Source organism: Ambystoma mexicanum, chromosome 1p (assembly GCF_040938575.1).
Source record: "Ambystoma mexicanum isolate Mex_15411 chromosome 1p, UKY_AmexF1_1, whole genome shotgun sequence".
NCBI classification, from domain to species: Eukaryota; Metazoa; Chordata; class Amphibia; order Caudata; family Ambystomatidae; genus Ambystoma; species Ambystoma mexicanum.
The window spans coordinates 1,128,990,335-1,129,008,641 of NC_090921.1; the positions used below are offsets into that span (position 1 = coordinate 1,128,990,335).

Below are 18,307 nucleotides of genomic sequence, written 5' to 3' on the forward strand. Positions count from 1 at the left end.
TTATGGTACACTCCCGTCCTGGCTTCTAAAAAAAGGGAGAAAAAAAAAGGCGGAACGTAGATGGAGAATAACTCATACTAAGGAGAACAAGGAAAAATTCAATCTCTACAAAAGGCATATAAAAATCTCGTTTATGAGGCAAAACAAAATGCTTACAATCAAGAAATTGAGGCCGCACAGAAAAACTCCAAGGAATTATTCAAAGTTTATAGAAACTATGAAAAACCCAAACTTCAGGCCTTGTCCACACCGCCTACTGCTGAGGAATAATGTGGTGCAGCAGGCTTTCGCTAAGAAAATAGAAATCGTCCACACTAAAATATTCCATCTTATGAAGGGCATTACCGACATCCCGATGCGAACCTATCCGAATGAAAAGTTAACAGATTCCCCCTTTCTCCTTTAGTCACATATCGAAGGATGAGATGCTCATGGTGCTTAAATCTATGCGCCCCTAAATCTATGTGCCCAGGCGAGATAGTCTCTTCTAAACTTATTCTACAAAATCCCCAAATGTTTTTTTTGTTCCGATTCGCTTTGCTAACTCCTCTCTATCACGGCAATGTACCAGACATTATTAAACATGTAGCCGTAGCACCACAGACCAAAAAACCTGGCTCATGCCCAAAAAATCTGAGTAATCTGCACCCTATGACAAACTCGCTCTCTTCCTGCTGAAAGTCATTGACAAATTAGCTACAGCCCAGCTCCAACATTGTAAAATGTTAATATCTTTCATCCCAAAGAATATGGCTTTCGTGCTCACCATGCAACTGAAAGTGCCTTACTTGAGCTCCAAACGCATATGCTGAATCTCATGGAAAAGAGCAAATCTGGTTTACTCATTTTGCTAGACTTATCATCCGGTTTCTATTTTGTTGATCACGGGTTCTTGCTCGACTGCCTAACCACCTATAGGGAGTGTTCTAGTTAGGCAGTGAATTGGAATAATTCTTTTCTGAGCAATATGAGGTCACGTGTGTTCTGGGGAGATGTCTCCTCAAGCCCAGAGCAAAAACACTTTGGAGTTCCACAAGGTGCCTGCTTGTCTCCGACCTGGTTTAATTTATATCTCAGGTCGCTGATCTCCTCACCAATTATGATGTCAACTTTTCCAACTATGCTGATGACACCCAGCTCCTTATGGAACCAAGTGGCATTTACATATCCGACTCAACTAGGCTAATGAACATCTATGATCTTGATAAAAGATAGATGGCTCAAAAATAGCTCTGCTTAAATATAGACAAGACTGTGCTGTTGATCTTTGGGTCCACGCAAGCAAGATCTAAGCTACATCCGGATTACTCTCATCTGACCATTGAAACAACCAGATAAAGATCTTGACCAAAGTTAAAACATTGGGAGTATATATTGATGCTTCACTAAGCTCCGATTCACAGGTAGTCGGTATTGTAGGGAACGCTCAGTAACACCTGAAAGTGTTAAGGCATGCTAACCCATTTCTCTCCCACAAAAACCATGCCACCTTAGTCAGGGCAATTATGCCATGTAATGCCTACTGTAAGGCTCACCTGATTGGAGCAATTCATATACTAAAGAGACCTCAAACACTACAAACTGATGCAGTTCGTGTTGTTTGTGTTATTCCAAGGAGAGAACACATCACGCAGGCCAGAAAGGGACTTCACTGATTGAGTGTGGCAGCAAGAATTAGTTTCAAGGCACTCTCAGTGGCCCAAAGGTGTGTCTTTGGCAACGCCCCTATTTATCTCAAGGATAAAATAAAACTCTATACTCCTCAGCACCAACCACGTTACTGTTTGTGCAGTCTGTTGCCTGTTCCCAGATCTAAAAGAGCCAGAGGTCAAGGGCGAACTTATTGTCTTGACCGCTTAGTACTGCAACTCGCTACCACAGGAATTACACCTGGAAGCGTGTTAACCAACCTTTAGGAAACATTGGAAAACCTTATTTGAAGAAAAAAAAAATGAATCAGTTACCTCACCTAGAACTTGTTTATTACTTGCTGGAATCAACCAACCTGATCACTAGCCTGCCAGCTGATAATCGATTTTATTTTTCTTTCTAGCTTTCAGTTGAGGGTAGAAACAATCAGCATATTTTTTGAGAGAGCATTGCATACAAACCTTATCAACAAAGGGGTGATCCATGAAGTCTGGTCCTCCAATACTAAGGTTCAAAACATCTATCTTCTTTAAGATGGCATAATTAAAGGCATCCAAGAACCAAGATGTATAGGAGACCTGCAAATAAGAAAATACGCAGTTTTAACTAATTTTGAAAACCTCAGTTACTTATAATACATTGGCCACATTAACACTGCTTGTTGCTCATCAGTCCCACATTGAATTGCAATCTGTTTAAAAACAGAAAAATAAATGCATACAGCAAACTCAGTGCATTGTAAAGAAATTGCAACTGCTAGCCCACTGTGGAAATTGACGACTTGACGAGCACGTGCTGCAGGCTTAGGGAAGCATTTGTGCAATCATGTGGGAATATCACCACCTTTTGGACAACACCATCCCCCCCCACCACCAAAGCATGTGTGGGGCAGTCTCCAACCATGGCCTGATAATATTGCAGCTCCCATACAATAGTCAACCAGTAGGAAAGTATCTTAATTGTCCTTTGAGCTGTGGGAATGTAGGCCGGGTAAGTGTGAATGAGAACAGTTCAGCATGCTGTAAATAAAAAACGACTCTACAGATGAGTAACCTTGGTCCTTGTTAGGAGGTTTTGCTGCAGTCCTGCGGCGAGCAACTCAGGAAGACTAACCAGAAGTAGGCATGCAGGGTTTCCACCAAGTTAGTCAAAACTCAACTCAAAATGGTAAACGTGAGGGGAGCTTGTGAAATACAAATCACTTGCATCAGCACACAAAGGTGTCTCCACACAGTACAGCTATAGAAAATTACACTATATATATATATATATATATATATATATATATACACACACATATACACACATATACGTATATGTATAGCACACAACAACGCCGCAATTAGTGGAGCGCGATTACATGCCAAACACACCACCACCTTGCAGTTTACAGCAAAAGCACTCAGTCCCAAACTTTGTGCTAAAAAATAACTTATTTCATATAAAACATTTTAAAATCATACAAGTCAGCATGGATTTACTGAAATGTTGCTAGGCTCCACAGCCGTAGTGTTACTGCCACACGTTCCGTACCAACTCAGGTACTTCTTCAGGCTCTATTAACAACCTAAGGCTTCCAAACCATCTATCGTTTAACAGGAAATGAACACCTACTACCTCCGATCATGTGACCAGTGACCATAATATTCTCCTACATTAGGTTTAAAAACTGATGGCCATATTCTACAGGTTACATCAGGCTGGTTTCTGCTCGTTTACTTTAAGCTATTAAAACATATATGTTTAAACATTTCCATTCTTATACATTTCTGATCAAATTCAACTCCTGTTTGCACCTTTTGAAATGAGTAATCATTCGGCTCACAGATCTAATATCAAATTAAAAAACCAATGCATTGCATCATGCATGGCTACGGTCTGAAGACCGCAATTTAGGAGCACAAGAGGCGAGCGGCAGCTCAGTTTTATTATTTACATCCATGCCTCTGAAGCTAATGGCTTTCATACCCCATTGCAGGGGCTGGAATGAGGGATAACAGTCCGGAGCCCTCGTTATCTGCCTTCGCTTTGGCCACTAACTTGGGCTGCCGGGCCGTTAACCCCCCCCCCCGTTCCAGTCTCTGGAACGGGGGATGAAAGCCACATTATTCCTATTGGCATAACACAAAATGCTAATGGAAATGTTGGAAAATCTTATCGAGTCTATGTACTTTACTGAGAAATGTAAAGTAGATGGAGTCTATAAGATTTTCTTTTTTTTTACTGTAAAAGGTGGTTCCTAAAAGGAACCTTTCTTTTGTTTTTTGATGCATTTTACTTTTTGCAGGAGAGGTTAGAACGTAAGGTGGGGAGGGAAATGAGGGAAGAGGCACCAAGCACTAATAGGGAGGGACAGGGGAAAATGTTACTACCCCACCCATGATTCTCTCTGGGTGCTAGAGGTAAGCACTTCCTCTACCTCATCTTCTTGGTCCTCTTCATTGTCTTTAGAAGTAACACACTTTTTTGTTGTGTTGGTTCTCCAGCTGGTGGTGGCTCCTGGGGAGGAGGGGTCGCAATAGCTGATTTCATTTTTAAGATAAATAGCAGTTTTGCTAAAATTCTTCCAAGTATGTGCTTTGTACTGGATTGTTAATGGATAATAAGTAAGAATAGATGTAGGAGCTGTGCAATGGTACATTTTAAGTTTGAAAGTTCCTAGATCAGTAGAAAATGCAGTTCTGAACTGGCCTCAAAGCACTGCCGCGATCACGAAGTGTGGACGCGTTTACGGACACATCATGCCGCGCGCAAGTGCATGGCCACGTGGCACTGTTCGGAAGGTCCGCGATGACGTCAGACGTTCGCAGACGCAAAAACAGTGGAAAAAGTTTCAAAAAGTGTACATAAGTGTTACAAATTATGGTAGAAGGTGGGAAATGGCAGAGTTTTAACATGAAAATTGGACAAAAATGTTGCTATATTGGGATAAGTATGATATTAGTAAGTTGTAGGAAAATTGCATGCACTGGTAAAAACCCATGAAATTCAATGAAAAAGCGTTGTCGGAGGGACGTTATGGTTAAAAGTAAAGCCGAAAACCACCAGAAATTCGCCAGTTATGGTAAGCTAAGCAACTTTAACTCGCGCCACCACCGTGCACTGCTAAGACTAACACCCAGGAAATCATTATCACGTGTGAAATTAATGTTGATTAAGTCCTTTAAAGGGGTTGTGTTTATAATGTTGGTAACAAGATGTCAGGGATGATCGGGAGACTTATCATGAACTGCTTCATCTATTAAAGAATGTACTCATCTAAACATTGTATTGGAGTGTTGTTGTTAATACAGGAACCTGATTGTACATAAACATAGGCAAAGTACAATATTTATCATCTTGTAATTTTGGATAGTACAATAATGAATGCTACCTTATCAGAGTTTTGAGTAATGTTAAACATGTACTAATTAGCTAACAATTCAAGACTTACTGCACACTTGTGCTAGTACAAACAATACATATGAAGACCCACAATGCATACAAATCAGAGGCACAAACAGGAAAACTAAAGTAAGAAAGAAACAGCATCATCAGAAAATGTTAATAACATTCAAGTTTATCTTCCTGTATACAAATGAATTGTGTGTTTGAGGCCTGCTTATTTCCCCATGTATGTGCACTATGAGCAGAGACCAAACCCCAAGGAAAGAACTTGAACATATGACAAGGTTAACGTCTAGATATATAGCACCTTTAGAATTTTATTAGACTGTCAGTGAACAAAATCACCTGACCTGGGTCAGTGAACAAAAACAAGTGGGCAGACCTTACTGCGTTTGGTAAAAAGTAAATTTCTTTATTCAAAATATAAGTGCATCATATATAAAACAGTTAACATAGAATACATATTCACCAACATGACAGGCCAAGTCATTTAAAAACACTCAGCCATCCAGGTGGAAAACGCCACACGTTCCGCTCATTATCACAAGCTTTCTCAGGCTGATATAATCAATTTGTACTGATACCACGTGAACATTAACACTGGCCAGAGCGGCATTCTCCACCCTCTAAGTCCCGTGTGTGCTAAAATCACATGACCTCAAGGTGATTAGCTGATGCAGTCAAATAATGCCACCATCTTGAAAATGTTTAATCATTATGACCACGGATGTAAAGTACCCTAAACGCACCAAATACTGCAAATAATATTAATACATGGGATGAAAGGGGTCGTACATGCCAGTCCCCCCAGTGTGCCTCATATCTTTTAATTTCGGGGATACAAAGCGCAAGTGCGCGATTACTTTCATATTGGCATTCTGCTGACATGATTGTCAGCATTGTGCCAATTCGCCCCAAAGGGCGATGTTTAAAAGGAGAGAGACAAAGAGCAGCAGCTTCCTTTCACCTCTATTAAAATGCATTCTGCCAGAGGTTCATTAATAGAGGCTACGCCAAATGCACGGTGGCAGAGTGCTTTGGTAAAGCTGAACAGCTGACAAGAATAGATCCGTTTAGACCAAAAGATAAAAACAAGGAAGATAAAATTAGATTTATCACAGGCTTCAATCATCGAGCCAAAGAAATTAAATCAATAATGCATAAACATTGGAAAATGCTTCTGACAGATTCAGATCTTAGCAAAGTTCTAGACACCAATATGTATTCTATGTTCACTGTTTTATATTTGATGCACTTATATTTTGCATAAAGAAATAAACTTTTTACCAAAAGCAGTAAGGTCTTGAGTGCTTCGGTCTTTCTACATGTCTCCCTTAGGTTTTTTGTTTTTTTTAGAACTACAACACTAGTGGCCGAGTAGTTATGGTTAAGTTGCTAAACTCATAGGAAGAGCACTTTTTCAGCGGCTTATAACTTCGCTCCCCCTGGATGAATCCTCACCAAACTTTGCAAAAAAGTATATGGTCGGCTTTGAATTTGGGCGAGGTTTTGTGCGGGGGGGTGGGCAAAGTTATAGGGGGGCATCACATTTTTTTTTATGCATAGACTGAATGGGGAAAAACTTTGTGCATGGATGTAGGCCGAACGGCTGGATGGATTTTCACCAAATGTGCGGCAGGAGCGGGGGCTTGGGTCAGAAAGCGTGCTTTCGTGTGTTTGATGGAAATCAGACCAGTACTTTTGTTGCAAAGAACTGAAATGTACATCCCAAAAAATGTGTGATATCTGGTTCCGCTCCACGGACAGAAGTGTCATTGGCTCGCGGTACGACGTGCTGTCAGAAAAGTTTGGACGTGGCCGGTGGTTGGATGGAGGGAAGCATGGTGTGCGTCAAGATTTTTTGGGAAAGCCGCCATGGTGAATCGGAGGGCAGTGCGGCGGCGGAAGGGTCTGAAAAATGTACAATACGGAATGTGTTGGCGGCAATAAGGGAGGGAGAAGTGGTTCATGTGACATATGTAGGCGAGTACTTTGTGTGGAGATTGGAGGCAGATGTCATAACGGCCCCATAGCTTCTGCCGCGACCTGTTTGCGGCATCCTCTTTTCGTGGTGAGTGATGGCAGGTTAATTGCAGAAGGGAAGTGAATTGCACATGACATAGGTTGGGTGGGAGCACGGGTGGCTGTTCACTGTGGATGGAATGCGGTAGTTGGGCACATGGTGGCATGCATGGGTGAATTAAGATGCAGTGGGTCTATGAAAGTATTACACTATTGGGTGCATGGGCGAAGGCTGTAGGGCATACACGCAAGAGCGTAGGGCTGCAACATACCCACCGCAGGAACGCATGTTTCACTCTGCATTCGGTACAGGGTGGTGCTTGCCTAGTTTGGTGTGTGCAGATTGCTTGCAGTAGGGCCAGTGTTGCAAACAGAATGTGGGTAGGTTGGCAGTGACAGTTTGTGAATGGAAGTGGGTACGCCCATAGTAAGTGAAAAAAAGTGCAGGAGAGAGTGTTTTCTTTGTACATTATGTTAACTGTTGCAATCTGTTGCTGCATAGCAGCATGGCGGTGCGCAGGTTGGGTAGGAGTGCTGGTGGCAGTGGTGTGTATGTGGATGGTCATAATTGGAGACATGGTGACATGCATGGTGGCATTACGTTGCTTTGGGTGTGTTCAAGGCCTATGCTGTGTGCAGATTTGTTGAAGTAGGCCCAATGTTGTGAAAATGTTGTGGTTAGTTTAGTTTATTCATTTGTATTGCGCACCAAGCCCAAGGGTATGAGGGCGCAGGAGCAAACAAGGTTATTCACAGCTTAGTTACACGTTACAATGCATTACAGTAATTACAATAGTTACAATCGGATCAAGGAAAGTTACAGCAGTCACGATAAAGACAAAGGTATGCAGATTTACAAGTATACATATTTAGAGGTAGGTAACGGGGATGGGTAGGATGGGATTAGTGGTCATTGTTCTTTATCCAGTGTATGTAGTTGCGTCTAAAGTGTGAATAGGTTTGGGGTGTCCTTAGAAGGGGTGGTAGGGGTTAGTGACGCAATACTTTGTGAATGGCTGTGGGTAGGGGTGGTGGAGGCTGTGGTGCGTTTGTGGGTACCGCTACCTACGTATGTTATGTTTCGGCATAATGGTAGCTGCCCACATGGGCGCTATGTTAACTGTTGCAATTTGTTGCTGCATAGCGCCGTGGCGGTGTACAGGTTGGGTAGGAGTGCTGGGGGCAGTGGGTTGTACGTGGATTGTCATAGTTGCTGACATGGTGACATGCATGGTGGCATCACGTTGCTGTGGCTGTGTTCAAGGCCTAGACAATTGCACTCAAGAACCTAGGCCTTGAGGACACCCACGGCAGTAATGCATTTTTGAATGTGCATCAGAGAGTGGTGACATGCAAGGAATGGTTGTGGAGCACATTTCCGCCGTTATAGGCCAGTGTTGCAAACAGAATGTGGATAGGTTGGCAGTGGCACAATACTTTGTGAATGGAAGTGGGTACGCCCATAGAATGTGATTTAAAGTGCACAGGGAGGCAGGAGAGAGCGGTTTGTTTGTACATTATGGTAACTGTTGCAATTTGTTGAAGCATAGCTCCATGGCAGTGTGCTGTGGTTGGAGATGCTGCAGTGAAAAGTCGCACAGTGTGGACACTGGGTGCAGTGTTTGCATACTGTCATTATGGTAGAGGGTATGGTTGAAGGGCAGCTTATATGTGCTTGGATAGTGTGCTGTGTGCACAATGCTTGCAGTATGGGCAATGTTGTAAACATTTTATGGTTAAGTTGGCAGTGAGCCAATACCTTCGGAGTGGAATTGGGTAAGACAGTAGTATGTGAATGAAAGGGCGTAGGGGTGCCGGAGACAGTGCAATGTTTATACATTATGGTAACTGTTGCATGCAACGCTGTGCATGTCCATTGCGGTGTAGAGGTTGGTTAGTGGTTTGTATGTACATAGTGGTAGTTGATGACATGCTGACATGCACAATTGCATTATGGTGCAGGGAATGTGTGCAAGGAGCACACCCACTGGAGCAATGCAGGTTTGACAGTGCATGAGGCACAGGGTGGTGATCTTTGGAGAGTGGGTGTTGCAAAGCGTATATTGTGCATTCCATGGTTGTGGTGATAGTTGCAACATGCTACAGTATTTGGTGTGGGGCAGAAGATGGTGCAGTGAGAAGTTGTGCAGTGTGGCCAAAGGGTACAGTGTGTACGTTGTCCCGGGAGGATAGCTCAGCGGCAGCGTGCGCATCTTGGAAGCAAGACGACACGAAGCAACAACAGGTTCGATCCCCGGGTCCGCGCTTAGAAACCTCTGGGTGTTAAAGGGCGTTATAAATACGTAACTAAAACTAAACTAACTACGTAATGCGAGTATGGAAGTGGGTATGGTTGAAGTGCATCTTACATGTGGTTGGTTACTCTGCAGATTTATTGAAGAAGGCCCAATATTGTGAAGCTGTTGTGCATAGGTTGCCAGTGACACAATACTTTCTGAATGGCAGCACGTAGGGGTGGTGCAGGCTGTGGTAGGTTTGTGGATTCTGCCAAGTGTGACACGTTTTCGTGAATGGGTGTTTTATGTTGTGGGGGAGTAAGGTAGAATTGCTGCTACTTATGTTGTTTGTGCATGTTAGGTGGCCACATGGTTGCTTGCTTGAATGTATAGTGTTGTGGTGGGTGTGGAAAGGGTTGCAATGTTGTGTGCATGGCCAAAGGTGTGCGGGTGCGTTTTAGGATCTTGTGGGTGCTGTAATCGTGCATGCTTTAGTAGACGTTTCTGGTGGAGGGTCTTTGCAATGAAACGGAACGTGTACTGAGAGTGTTTAATGGTAAATATGGAGTGGTGTATAGAAATTAAAGTGTGCAATGCAGAGGTTTTTTAATGTAATTGCTGCATGCGTGTTTGAAAATTTAACACCACCCAATGGGGGAGTTCTGCAAAAAGTGACTGTGAAAAGAGAAGAAGTATTGTCTGAGCTTTAATGGGCTGTGGCCCTCACTGTAGATGGGAAAGATAACGTGCACCTCCTGCCATTCTGAGCAGGGTGGGAAGGGAAATGGAATTGTGGGAAATGGGCAATTAGGAGTTAAGGGCGTGGTTCACGGAAGAAGCAGTCCCATTTTGTCCCAATACTGTGTCGTGAGGGTGGTCGAGATGGAGAGACGCACAGTGCCCATCGTCGGTGATACCTTTGTGCGCCATCTGCACAGGTGCTGTGTGCAAAGAGGCGTTGCTGGCAATTTTGGGATGGAAGGAGTGGACGCTTTCTGGGCCTGTCAGGGTGACTGCAGTTTGGCGGGATGGTTCGCCGTTGCAGATATTTGGCGTCCGTCACAAACGTTGACTTTGTCGTGGTGCACTATGGAAGTCTACATTTGGGTTACATTTCGTGTGGGCGATTAATCCGTCACCTGAAGAGGTTGCTGACCGCAGTGATGCATATTTTTCCTACTGCCAAGGTCGTTCTCATGCATAACACCAAGAGGAGAATGGGTCCATGACGGTGTAATTTGTCCCCAGCCAGAGGTTGGAAGGTGTGCTATAAACAGAATTATGCGCGAGTTTATGCAGACTGCTGGCATGTTCTCCGCCCACCATGAGGTCGCAAAATTCGCAGTGGTTCCGTAGAAATGGCATTTATTTGTGCGCCATTGGCAATGCCGTTTTCTTTTACACTGTGCAAGAAGCATTGACCGTAATGTGGTAAAAATGTGACGAGAGGTAAACAAACAAATATAAAGAGAAAATACAAAATAAAGTTGCTTGTGCGCACGTCAAATAAATAAAAATATAAACCTTTATACATCTACGATGGAAAACTGAATCCCCAACCCAGTTTGATATTGTTTACCACCCCCCGCCCCTCACTATCACAAAAAGGTAGTGCATTACGCGGTACTTTCAGGATTACACGTGCCACATCCAGGCTACGTGGATGTATAGAGATGGAGAAACTGTGCATACTTTCATCGGACTTTGTACTGGATGTACTTTGGAATGGCACAATATTTGTACTGTAAATGTGTAACGGTACATTTCAAGTGTTGTACAGGAGTGAGAGTTGGATGATGGCGTCTTCATTGCGATTGGTGGATGCGTGTGTGCCTATTTACGCGTAACCCAATGAAGTAGAGCTGCAGAGAAGATAGAACTCGGAGGCGGCCTCTGTTACTGATTGCTGCTGTTGTTGACAAGCTGAGAGGTGTGGCTTGAGTTCTGCGTGCGTGCATTCACTGAACGTTTCCAGATCCTCTCTTCGAAACTGCCGAGTCTCGAGTCCCGTGTGCCGAGTCCCAAGCTCCGTGTCCAGCGCCTTTCAACTTTGTCATCCCTGGGAGCCTGAGAGCCTACGTCCACGACCACGGCTGTAACCCCCATTCCCATCCGCCCCTCCCAGTAACTGACCTCTTAGGAGAGCCGGACCCGATTTGGAGATGAGCCGCTTTGAGCAGGTGGGCGGGCAGCTGTGGGCTGGGAGCAGCTGAGGTGAATAAAACGAGGACTACGGTAAGGAGCCCTAGATACAGCCTTAGATTAGCACTTAGCCTTAGCGCTGTATTAGCACCGATTTTACTTACAGCTTACAGCCTTATAAAGCTTCTCACACTATTATCAACATTAACACTAATACTGCATTATTGTTAAGGACAGAGGACAGACACAGAGACACGTCTGAGGAGTAGGAAGGTGGTGTGATTGTAGATTATATGTCCCTTGAGCGCCCCTGCCTCACAGTGTTGTTCAAGGGAGAGTGACTGCGGACTATATGTCCTTGAGCTCCCCTAATCACACAGAGTGCTCCCTCAACCTCTACCCCACTTGTCCATTCACATAGCGGCTACTCCATTACGCCCTAAAATAAAGTTGTTCTTGTTTGACCGTCTTTTGTTAAAAAAAGGACAGGATAAACAAGCTAGGAAAGACCTCTGCACTTCTCATAGTGCAGTTGGCATAGCCGCAGCGGACAACTGACACTATAGCCATCCCCCAGCCTCGCATGAGTGGCTGTGAATTTCGTTTGCCTGATCAAATTATTGGTGCAATGACAGCTGAAGGCCCACTCAGTTTGAACAAAACCATGGGTGGAGGTCTAGGTGCTAGCCTCGACCTAGAGCCTACCACAAATCATCCGGTAGAGGCTGTAGTTGTAGTGGGGCGGAAAACAGAATCCGCCAAAAATATCATGGATCTTGAAAACACTCTCGGCGAAGGGGTAAGTTTGGTAACGCTACAAAACCAGAAAAATGATGCCTGGTTTATGTGGAACCTGACTTAGAGGCGACTACAGAGTCACAGGAGATTAAGGAAAACTGTCCAACGACGGACAAGGACATCGCCACAGGTTCAATTCAACCTCATAAGGGGACTGTGGTCAGCATAGATGATGTCCACACACCTATGGCCGCCTTATCCTGTGATACGGATATACCCACCGGTCTACCCAAACCCTTGGAGCCCAAACCCTATAAGGCTTCCAATAGAGGGGCTCCTAGGCATCAGGCATGGAAACCCAGTGGTCTAAGCTTTGGCTCCAATTTTGGGAACCTATGTTACTCACAGAGTGAATCCTCAAGACGCCGCATCCATCCTGCGGCCTACTGCTGAGACTCTCCGCCTAAGTAAAAAGGTGGGTACCCCCCCACCCCCATGGAAAAACAAAGAGGGCTGCCCCGGAAAAACTAGGCAAACCTCAATTATTCGTCACATAACCACAATCGACCCAGAGAAAAATCACAGCAGCCTTGGCTTGGAAATCGCTTGTGAGAAGGAAGTAGCTCCTTTGAGGGAAAACTCCAGGGCGCTTAACTCTCCTTCTCGAACTGGTAAGGGAGCGAATAATAGTGAAGAAGATGAAATTGAGCATAGTGGGAGAACGAAGAACAACTATAGCCAAGTCTCCAAGGCCCACAGATCCTTCGCCCTCACTAGGTGCAAGTTGCCCTAGGAAACGGCGCAGGCTTTCTTCATCAGTGGAGATCGACCTTAGGAACAATGATTCAATATCTGATGAAGATTTATTATTGGACATGATTGCGGCTCATGTGGAGGAAAAGTTTTCATTGAGTGCACTCTTAAATGCCAATATGATTGCAGCATTTTCTATCACCATGAGTCCTTTCATGGAATTGTATGAGAGCATCGCGGACCAACTAAAAGACCAATCTACCCTGATCGCAATGCTTCACACCAAAATGATCTTCGTGGAAGGATTCATATCAGCTTTATCCGAAAATAAACACAAGCAAGAGGAGCACATTGCAAGTTTCTTTAAAACTATCCTGGATTCTCTAATTAGAGACAAGGAAAAAAGAAGGAAATCCTGGTCAAGCAGGAACCAAAATGGTCCCATTTTCGACATTGATTTAAACACTACACTGACAAACTCTGGGAGAAATGCTATGAATTTGGGTGTTAAATCAACTTTACCGACTACTAGCATGGTCAACACTGGCGGCCCTGTTGCATACTCTATGGAAGGAACCAAGAAGCCTTCAACACAACCCATCAATGCATCCAATGCTCCATCCAGGGGAATGGAAGTTTGTGGGAGTTGAAGACAATCAGATCCCGGGGACTTCGAAGCAGCCTCCCCCTAAGACATACTATGACTGCAGTAACATCGTGGGGAGAAACGCCAAAAAATCAAAGGAGATCAGGTCTGCTTCGTCCAATCCCTTGCCACTTGGATCTACTATGGCACCTGTGCTTCCTGTATCTGCGCCTTCACTTTTTCCTAAAACATATGACATCTTCACACATTGAGATATGGGACTCAGTTTTGCTAGTAAGATTGGTTACAATTCTGGAAATAAATCTATTCAGCCCAAGAATCATACTAAACATGTGAACTTTGCAAATAAATCTGTGAAAAGCAAACAATCACGCCCATCTGTTGTAATAAAAAACTTCAAGGACTTGGGCTCAAACAGGCCATTAACCAAGATCCAAAACAAATATACCAACAATTGATAGAAAATGAAGACTCTTTTACGAGCATGGAATCGGATGAAGACATAGTCGAAATCAGAAAGTCCTCTTCTGCCGCAAATTTCATAAATAAGCCTGAAAATATCCTAAACTCAGAAGATTTGGAGGATCGAATTAAACTTTCGGTGTATTCCACAGATTGGGACGAGGTCCTGGAGATTGATGCTTCCTTAGAAGATCGCCTTAAGGCATTAAAAACAAACGATGCTTGGGCATCCTCACCTAGCATCCTATTGGAGGCAATCAACTTTGAAGGCATTGACGATGAGTCTGCTAGTGACTGACTGCGAGGATATAAAAAAAAAATGCCCCAGCCCTCCACTACAAAACCTCAACTCAGAACTAGATTTGTATCCAGAGTTCACATGAATAGATCCTTCAGCGAGGATTCACCGCTTCCGTTGGGCAGGAGATTTATGATGCAGGATCATAATAGTAGGGCCAAAGTTAAGCTACCAAAGGGGCTGACTAAGAACCATAACACGGACAACAGACAATGTGAGAACACCTCTGTAAAGAAGACTACTTCAGATTCCCACTGCATGGAACTATGCAGAATCCTTTGCATTAAAGACAATCTAGTCGTAAATAGAGCTAACATCTTGAGGCTTTTCCACAGTATTGATGCACTCTCTTTCAAGGAGTTCCCCCCTTCTCACCTGGGTCTGATATTCGTCGGTGACTTCGATCGCTGCCCTCTTGCAAACGCTCCTGGTCTTGAACAGCGCTGCTCGAGATTCGTCTGGTTCCAGGTTGCATTTAGTTCCGGGATCACGGAGTCAAGGAATCTGGGAGACTGGAAAAGGCTAGTAAAGCTCGGAACCAGGAAGGGGGAAAGAAAAAGGAATGGGTAATAGCACTGGGACAAGGGAAAAAATACCGCGAGCTACGAACACACGTCTGGGCTACTCTGCAATAACATTGAGACACACGGAGCCGCGGAAGGCGTGGTCTATAAATAGACCACGCCGCGTTCTGCGCATGGAGCGAGCAAAGGCTTCAGCTCTGGACGGCCATGTTGGAAGAAGTACGGAATGTAAACCCCGTTGAGACAAGGACCAGGAGGTCCAAAAGGGGCGTGATCTGAAGTTCATGACACTCTCTGCAATCAACACAAAGGATCTATCACTAGTAGAGTTTCCGGATAAATCGAATTATGATAAAGCCATAATACATCTTGCTTCTATGGATGTGAAAACTCTACTTCAGTGACAAGCCACCTGGTTCAGGCAGATGCGATCAAGACGGCTTCCCCATTCTGAAGAAGCTTTGATCTCCATGCAAGGATGGCGCTGTTGCTTTCCCCATTTAACTACAGCTGACTGCATGACCGCAGAAGAAAGACTGGAATTTACAGCGTGTCTGTAATTAATACCAGTGACTGCAGGTCACGGCTCCACGAAGGAGCTGTTTGTGTCTACTATGAAGACCAGTTTATCCATCCGTCCATTAACATTAATTGTTAATGTGAATACGGTTGCATGAAGTTCACCACGAAGATAAAACAATCTTGCTGACATATGGCGTTTTAAGGAGCGAAGACCTGTTTTTGTTTGATAAATCGCCATTTTCTACCCCTGAAGAAATTCTCACATTGTACCAACTAGCGTTAGAGAACGAAACATGTCGGGTTTATTTGTGTGTTGTATTTTAGCCAACACTTAATAATGAAGAATTGAAAAGTTGAGAACCGCATACCATTATTGATGCGTATTCACTGAATAAGGACATAAGGTGTTGAAAGAGAGTACCCCCTACAAAAGGGACTGTCTTTGGTATTTATTGGGAGTGTTTATCACTTTATAGGGTCTTCTTAGTTTGTACAAACAACTAGTCATTTATGATAAAAGTTTGTGATGTAGGGTTTTTAGAGTGTTTTGATTTACGGTTTAATTGCACTTTGTAATTTATATAATTGAAATGGAATGTTATATGTGTTTAATAGTTCAGTGTTTTTCACTGTATTTTATAATCTTATGAATATGTTCATACAAATGTCAATTTAATAAAATATTAAAAGCATATGTATTACCCAATGGCATAATTGGTTTGTTTGCTAAGGTGGTCATCAATTTGGTGAATTTCATGGTTAAGCATAGGAGCCACGAGATTCTCTTGTTTGGAAACAGTCGTAAGCCTTACTAAGGGGACGAATCTCGGGGCCATTTGAATTCCCCAGAGTCTTTCATTTGTTATATGTTGTGAAAACTCTACTACAGCAAAACTCTGAACCACTGAAGACTATGGGGTTTTCTCTAACCGCCAGATCAACCTCAAACCTAGGAAGAAGAGATGAGGCCAAATTCTATGACCAGATGTCCACTAAATCCCATCATCCAAACAGCTACAATTTTGATGTGGGGAGCGGGAAGACAGACATGGACAGCGATTGCTCCTCAAACACAAACCAAACTAGATGTGATGAAGGATCGAGTAAAAAAAAAAAATAAGGGCAAATTCAGAATCACGATCAATAACCATACTGCCTCAAAGAACACTTCCGGTCGGTGTACTACGAGGGACCAGGGATGATAGTGCTGGGGAAAACTGGGACTGGCTGGCCGGCTTCTTGGTCAGAAGATCATAATGCCAGAGCCCAGGCGACAACTACCCCCCGCCCTACATCCACTTGGGTTGTTGGAACACATGGTTTTAAGCATCTACTGGGTGATGTTAGTATTCGAATGGAAGATTTTTAGGTCATTTGTTTCCAGGAGACGTGGCTGTGTGTTCAACCTACCATCAAAGACTTCGTCGTCCTCATTAATCCAGCAATAAAAGGCTTGAAGGGTAGACCAATGGGAGGCCTATTGACCGCCATCAACGAAAGCTGTGACCTTCGGGTGGCCTGGTCAAAGAACATCTCACCATTTATTCAGATCACCCTACTGGTATATCAAATTGGTGAAGGAGGAGGATATGAGGCAGATCCTTTTGTGCAATTTATATTGGAACTGCAACAACCCTGGCGCCAAGAACTTCATGGACAAGCTACTGGAGGATGTCGACGCAGCAATGATTAACAAATCCAACTTGAATGCGATCTTATGTGGGGGCCTAAATATTCACTGTTTCAATAATTGTGGGGCTCTCATAAATCTCTATGCGAGTAACCTACTAGAAGTTGAAAAACGAGGCATGTCATTTAGGAAGGAGTTTCAGCTGAGAAACATCTCATTACTAAATGGCATTACATCGGGGGACATCCCACCAAATCCAACCTGGAAAAGAGGGCCCGTTTCTCACATTTTACCAGATCGTGGTTTTGGATTGTTGGGCCAAGCACTGGAGTCAGAAAGAGAGCCTTTACTTGCTGAATGGAGCTCCAAATGCTTGAGCCTGTTGGTTTCAATAGACTACTGCGAAAGGACTTTTAAAACCCAGATCTTGTTAAAAAAAATTTATGAGCATGATTGGATCGAGTCCTCCGTGCTAGCGCAGTCATCCAAACTCTATGGCAAATACTGCGTTGCCTTGAACAAGCAAGGCCCAACTCCGCTGTATCTGAGTAAGTTTCCTTCGGCGGAGTTGCAACAGCAATTTCTCAGACTTCGCTTCAACATCTTTCCGACCAAAGAAATTATTGAAGCAAGAAAACTGAAAAATACGAGAGTCTATCAATGTCAACTCTGTGGTCATCCAATGGAAACACTTCACCATCTCATCATGGACATTCTTCACAGTCTACTGGGGAGATTTTTTTTAAAACATTTGAACTTTAACAAAGAAAGACGTTTGGTTACAGCTGCTTCAGGGCTCAAGGTTATCTATAACTTTTTCCCTGCTAGAGATGGTATCAATCATTTTTTTAAAACTTCACGTAGAGAAGTGAGAAAGAAAGTTTATTTCAGCATAACAAGACCGAAAGAAGCTGGCAACTTTTGCTGAACTGGTCTTTTCCTCTACTCCTTTTTTACCCGTATTTTTTCTCTTTCATTTTTATTTTTCTCCTCATTTTCCCTTTTTTTTTCTACAGCAATTGACTGAAATAATTGTAGTATTTGTTTCCATAGTTATTGAATGTTTTTAGAGTTATGGTATTTTCGTTTGTATATTTTTTTCTCTCCTGTTTTTTTTCCCCGCATTTCTTTTTCTCTTTTCATGTTAAATTTGAACTGTAATTGGTAAAAAGCTTCTTTTGAAGCCAACAATAATAATAAAAAAATAATAATAAAAAAAAACTAGTGCAAAGGGAAGGACTGCTCCAGCTTTACGGGAGTGCGGCCCTCACACTACTTTGGGAGGCGCACATGCCAAAGTGTGCCCTTTACACCACCTTGCCCAATTGCCATGGC

The 18,307-nt window shown here is 43.4% G+C and overlaps 1 protein-coding gene across 3 annotated transcripts in view; it reads right to left on the bottom strand.

The window, feature by feature from the left end:
• Positions 1-18,307, bottom strand: part of MBTPS1 (membrane bound transcription factor peptidase, site 1) — a 1,184,166-nt gene that overhangs the window by 659,011 nt on the left and 506,848 nt on the right. For all 3 annotated transcript variants that reach the window (XM_069604782.1, XM_069604783.1, XM_069604784.1), the window contains one exon: positions 2,112-2,228. In XM_069604782.1, the coding sequence (XP_069460883.1) occupies positions 2,112-2,228 (117 nt within the window). The remainder of the gene's footprint in view (positions 1-2,111; positions 2,229-18,307) is intronic.